Source organism: Echinops telfairi, unplaced genomic scaffold, assembly GCF_000313985.2.
Source record: "Echinops telfairi isolate 266 unplaced genomic scaffold, ASM31398v2 ScPeMD7_23;HRSCAF=83, whole genome shotgun sequence".
NCBI lineage: Eukaryota > Metazoa > Chordata > Mammalia > Afrosoricida > Tenrecidae > Echinops > Echinops telfairi.
The window spans coordinates 90,485,731-90,491,975 of record NW_022103920.1 but is presented as its reverse complement, the minus strand read 5'-3'; the positions used below and the strand labels follow the sequence as shown (position 1 = coordinate 90,491,975).

General features: G+C 43.8%; 1 protein-coding gene across 1 annotated transcript in view; it reads left to right on the top strand.

Annotated features, from left to right (window-relative positions):
- Positions 1-6,007: 6,007 nt before the first annotated feature.
- RP9 (RP9 pre-mRNA splicing factor) overlaps positions 6,008-6,245 on the top strand; it is a 16,376-nt gene continuing 16,138 nt past the window's right edge. Inside the window, exon 1 of the mRNA XM_045288669.1 lies at positions 6,008-6,217. Within this exon, the coding sequence (XP_045144604.1) occupies positions 6,008-6,217 (210 nt within the window). The remainder of the gene's footprint in view (positions 6,218-6,245) is intronic.

Sequence of the window (6,245 nt, the reverse complement as noted above, 5' to 3'; positions counted from 1 at the left end):
GGCTTCATTATACTAGTTTCACAACTTTTCTCTAAATATGTCTGTTTCACTCTTTTTTCATAAAACCATCACGAAACACCAGACAAGAACACTGACCGCAACTGTCTCTGGTCCCAGCAATCTTTCAAAAACCCTTCCCTTCCCATCGAGGCTTCTTCGTGACTAAAAACCAAAGGCCATCACCACCTGTTCTGTTTGTGGAGACCAAACCTCCATGAATTCCTGAGCCCTTTTCATTCTTTTTAAAAATTTATTATTAATTGGGAGTTAATGCGTATATCATTCCATAGTTCAGTCATGTCAAGCAGTATTGTACAATTGCTACCACAATCAGTTTCCAAACATTCTTTTCCTTTCTGGACTCCTTGACATGATCTCCCTTTACCACCCCCCTGCCCCCCACCACCACTATACCCCCCACCCACTACCCCCAAACCTCTTATTCTACTTGCTGTCCCTATAGGTTCATCAATCCTGAGTTTCATATACTGGAAAACAGAAAAACATATAGCACAACCTCAAGAGGGGACCCCAGTGACACAATATCTCTGAGATAAACCCTAGTGTGAATAAACAAACAAAAAATGTTGAAAACCACATCAAGTCCAGTGTGCATCAGGTGGGGGGAATCAACTGGCAAAGTTTTAACCTAAGTTCAAGTCAGGTTTATCCCTTTGATCTCCTATACTCTCTCTCCAATGCACACTGTTTAGTAACCACTGTCCTCCCATCCCTCAATTAAGGATAGAGGGAGATCACTGGAGGCTTATTTCCTATGTCGTTCCCACAAATGTATCTTGGGCTCCCACTGTCATCCATAGCCTTCAGCAAACCAGATTTTTACAATTTAGTGAGCCCCTTTTCTAAGTACCACCCTTGGCATCTGTAAGGATTCTCTTGGAGTCTGTTTGGATAGTTTTCAGGTTTCTGTTTATTTGTTCCAAATAGAAGGAGCCTTGATGGTGATGTGGTTACAAGGTGGGCTGCTAACTGCAAGGTCAACAGTTCAAAACCACCAGCTGCTCTGCTGGGGAAAGATGAGGCTCAAAACCCATCCACAGAGTATCTAGTCAGGCTGAGCCACTGGCAGATCTGCTCAAACCACAGGCAAGAGTCACAAACTTACTGTCAGGCAGAGACCAGTGTAATCTTGATTATGCTGGATCGAACTCGACACTTGGCCGGTTGACCACCCTATAGACAAACCTGCATTTGTTCTGGGTGTAATAATCTCTCACTGGTTCCATGACAGAAATTTCTTCCCTGGCTTTTTGAATGTTGGTGTGGGTCTTTTCCTTCATATGCATTATTAATATTTTTGTATGTATACTATTATATTTTTACCCTTACCATCTGTGGTATTTACATAATCTGTCAACTTGTGAAGGGATGGAGTCTAGCCTGCCAATCCGGTCACAGATTGACGAACTCATTTGGAGGTGCAATAGAGATAAATAGCTCACTGGAAGTGAGACACACTCTCTCTGCTTCATTTCCCTGGGAGACATTCCTGTTGACAAGACAAATGGAGCTAAGTTGATGGAGCCAGAGCCCTGGAGCTGGAGTAGCCACATTGAGACCCACACTAGCACTGAGGTGCTTACAATGCCACTGCATCCACAAAACTTTCCACCCACTGGCCTGCTATCTTTCTGCATTCTGTGCCATTGCATGTGTTGCATGAGTCTGAAGAGGAATTTACAGACTGGTATCAGACTTATGGGCTAATATCGGACTTATGGACTTGATATGAACTGGGCTGGGATGTTTTCTTAATATACAATTGTTCTTTGATATAAAGTTTTTCCTATACATATATGAGTGTCCCATGAATTTGTTTCTCTAGTCAACCTGGACTAACATACCACCTTAGCACGATTTTGTATTTTCTTGATTCCTGTTGGGTCTACCAGCTGTAAAGCACAGAAGGAGTGGATGCATAATGATAAAACAGATAAAAGGGGATATAGGGAATACAGGGTAGCAGGGAGATAGGGAGGGAAAGGGAATTTCAGAAGTAACTAATGAAGGCAGGAGGTGGGGGAAGCACTAGAATGGATTGTGATCACATAAATCATCCTAAAGGTGATTAAACCATGTGGGGCAGAGGGAGGTGGGAATGCTCTGGAATTGATGTGGGGGTGATTGTACAATTCTCCTTGATATGATTGAATGATTGAACTAGTGATTTATATGATATGTAAATCCAATAAAATTGTTAAAAAATAAATAAAAATCAAGTTATCGAAATACTTTTTAGGAAAAAAAGTTCATGACATATTTACAGATGAACAGAAGTATGGAAAGCATATGATATTTGGTATCAATTTTAGAAATATAAAACAAAAATATTAGCAATACTCTTCACTGAAATATTGACAGTGGCATGAATCCCTTTTCCTTTGGATTTTTCTGACTTCTGGCTTGTATGCTTTGACCAGCCTTTTCTCATTAAGAATCAAAGTGGTTTAATACAATAATAAAATAGTGTATTTAAAATAACTTAGAATTGTCTTCAATTATTCATTTATATTACAACTAGGTAAGAAATATAGCTGCTTGTGTGTAAAAATTCCCAGAACCTTAGACGTTTCTGAAAACTGTGGTCATCAGCTTTAGCCTCTTTTAGTGACTGTGTGGTGTAACACAAAGGACGCTATTTGCTGCAAAACCTGAAGTTGTTTCCCATTTGCAGCATGAAAAGTTTTTCAACAGCCACTGCCCGCTGCTCTTAGAGTTGATTCTTCCTCGAGGAGTTTCTCGGGCTCTGTTGCAGTCAGCCTCCTGGCAGGTCCCCCAGGAAAGCCTGACAAATCTGTGGAAGGCCACCTGCAGCCTTGGCCCAGACACAAACTGGGACCAGAGGTTCCACCACTCAGATGCCTGCACAAATTAGCCTCAAGCACCTCACCTCCCCACAGGTGATACTGTGGAAGTTTACAGTGTAAGAGGAAACTGACTTACTTTTCTAAAAAGTGAATTGATGATGTCAATTCCAACTCATGGTAACCCGTATGACAGAGTGGAGTAGAACTGCCCCATGGGATCTCGAACCACCAACCTTTGCTTAGCCACTGTGCTCCTGGGACTCCTTTAAATAGTGAATTGCACTCTTTGTCTTACCCCAGCCTGTTAGTCTATCTGGAAATCTAAGAAAACCAACTTTGAAATCACATGTTGTTATCTGAAAGGGTTCTTAGTCACAAACGGCAGAATTTGCTCAAGCAGCACTTGAGCTAGTTGACACTGTCTGGCAGCCTGAGCAACTATGTGGCCAGGGCAGAGCAGCCAGAGAAAGGCCCAGCCACACTGTGGGACGGCTCCTTGGAAAACCACTGCTGCTGCTGCTACGGCCACGAAAACCCTATGATGGGAGGGGCTGGAAGTTGGAAAACCCTATGATGGGAGGGGCTGGATGTCAGGACCTTCCATAGCTTCCCCAAAGACCAAGACATGGCCCCCTCTGTGCTTGCCAACATCAGTATGTGGCTGCCACCTTGGCCCCAGAAGTGTACTTGTGCTTGGTGGGATTTGGGTCACATGTAGAACCTACGCTACAAGGGAGTTTGAAAAATGTCATTTTTTACTTTCTAACCTCACTGGCACAGAACTGGAGTGGGTGTCAATTGAGTCAAACTACAAGCATTTTTTAAATGTCATTTCACCTCTCTTGCCTGTCATACCCTCTGATATGATGACTGATTTGTCTATGATGTTCCTTTTTATGGAAATAAAGAATATTCACTTGTGTGCTTTAAATAAACACATTGCTGTACTTTAAAATAAATTTATGCAATATAAGCCAAATGCCAACTGCCATCAAGTTGACGCCAACTCATAGTGACTTTATAGAGTTTCTGACACTAAATCTTTAGAGGAGCAGACAGCCTCCTCATTTTCCCATGAAGCAGCTGGTGGATTTAAGCTGCCAACCTTGCAGTTTGTAGCCTAACACCTAACCCACAGAGCCATCAGGGCTTCTTAAATACCCCTAATCTTTCTGCCCTAAAGCAATGATGGGTATTTCCTTTATATTCAGTCTTCCAGCCTGTTTACTTCATGGTTCTCTCTAGGTATCTAATCCTAGATAGAAGTAGGGATGGCAAGACCAGGATTTGCTTACTTTGACCTTCCCATGAAACAGTGATGTCATGCTTGGTAAAGAGAAAGGTCAGCAAAGGAAAAGGAAGCCCTCCTGGAGATGGACTGACACAGTTACAGAAGCAATGGATTCAAACATAGCCATGATCATGAAGACAGTGGCACAGGACCAGGCAGCGGTTTGGTTGTTCTGTTTCTGATTGTCAGCCCAGTGGTGCTGTTGGGGATTAGGACTGCTAACCACAGGTCAGCAGTTCAAGATCACCTGCCACTCACTCCAAGAGGACGATGAGTCTGTCAGCAACAATGAAAGTTTATGGCCTCAGAAACCATAGACAAGTAGAGACTATAGAGACCATATCTATCTAGATACATCCATAGATATACACCTATATATATGACTGGGGATATTTCTCTAGAGAACCCAGGCTAATACAGTTGTTATGGATTATATTTAAGGGCTTCATAACCTTCCACAAGGGTATCTTTCATATTTACTCAAGCACCCCTCAAATTTTAGACGTGTGTTCATTCCAACTTATAAATATTGCTGCAACAAATATCTCAATGCATGTAACTTCTTTTTTCCTTTTCGGTTCTCCTAAGGGTTGAAGCTGTTAGTGGAAAGACATTTTCATTACAGAAAAATATGCCACCACCAAAATGTGAGTGTAATACTTGCTCTACAATGGGGCCACCGTTGTAATAATTGAAGATTAAAGCATTTTCCTTAAAGATCTCATTGTCATTAATATTGATGTAGTTTTTATTTCTGTGTTAAGGTGAAAGAGCGGGACATAGAGATATTGGTGTCGGAAGTTATCTGGCTGTCCAGGAACTACAGGGTGGCACCAAGGATCAGGGATCTGGTCCTTGGCTTCAGGGCCCAAAGCCCAGCATTGTCTTGTGAACTGATTCATGAGAACAGTGATGGCTCCTGTTGTTATATAACAGGCCCCACAAGCCTCATGGCATGAAACAATGAGCATTTTACTATCTGTTTCTGTGGACCACGATTCAGGATGGGCTTAGCTGCCTGCGATGGCCATCACACAGGCTGAAGATGAGAGCTGGCCTGTCAGAGCACTTCTATGTAATCTTTCTCCACGGGTGAAGCTGGGCTTCCTCACAGCATGGCGGCCCTCAAGACAAGTGAACAGCACACCTTGCCCCTAAAGGATTCAGGAGCAAATATTTCAAGAGAATTGATGGGAAATCATTAGGCATCCACTTGTTTCCTGGCGTCTTTGGGTTCCCCAGTCTTAAAAATATCAGTCCTGGTGGCTCTATGAGTTAGGCACTAGCCTGCAAATCCATCATCTGTTCTGCTCCAGGAGAGACAGATGAGGCTGTTGGCTCCATTAAAGATGTAGTCTCAGAAACCTGGTCAGAATTTACTTTAAGGGAGGGCTGGGGGGTGACAGTGTTTTTTTTCATCTTTAAGACTCTAAGGATTTTCAAAATCTTTTGTTTAATCTCAAAATTAAAAACAATATTTCTTCAGTTAACGATGTTTATTTAATACTGCACTGACATGATCACATCCTCAGGGGTGGACTAAATGGCTGGTATGATCACTTACCAATGTATGCTGACCTTGATGGAGCTTATATGCTGAGAAGTAAATTTTATATTTTTACATGTATCTTTTAATTCCATTTTCCCACGAACGTTATGCGCACAATATGCATTGAGTGTGCTGTAAGTATGGTTCTCTGGAAAACTGGAGAATTTTGCTCCCTTTCCAAAAATGAATGAATACCACGAACATGTACGGAGCTGCTTGCGTGTGGATGGCCACTAGACATCACGAACAGGGCAGTGTTCCTTCCCCTCCCCTTCCAGGACTGACGGCCACCGGGTATCCCTAAAGTTGGAGGGAGTGGGGGAGGGGATGTTCAGAGAAATGGGTGTGGCTGGGCAGGTAGCCTCGGGCGAGCCAAGGGCAGGCGTCCAGCACAGCCTTGGCTTTGGCCCTGCAAACGCCGCTCTGGGCCTCCGCCAGGGGGCGCGCTCCGACCTTCGGTCCCAGCGGACCCGACCGCGAGGGCTGCGGGCCTTCGGAGCACCGACCTGGGGCCTCGTCGCGCGGAGGCGGCGGATCTGCCTGCCCGGCGCCTGGAGGCCGGGCGGCCGCGGCGGTT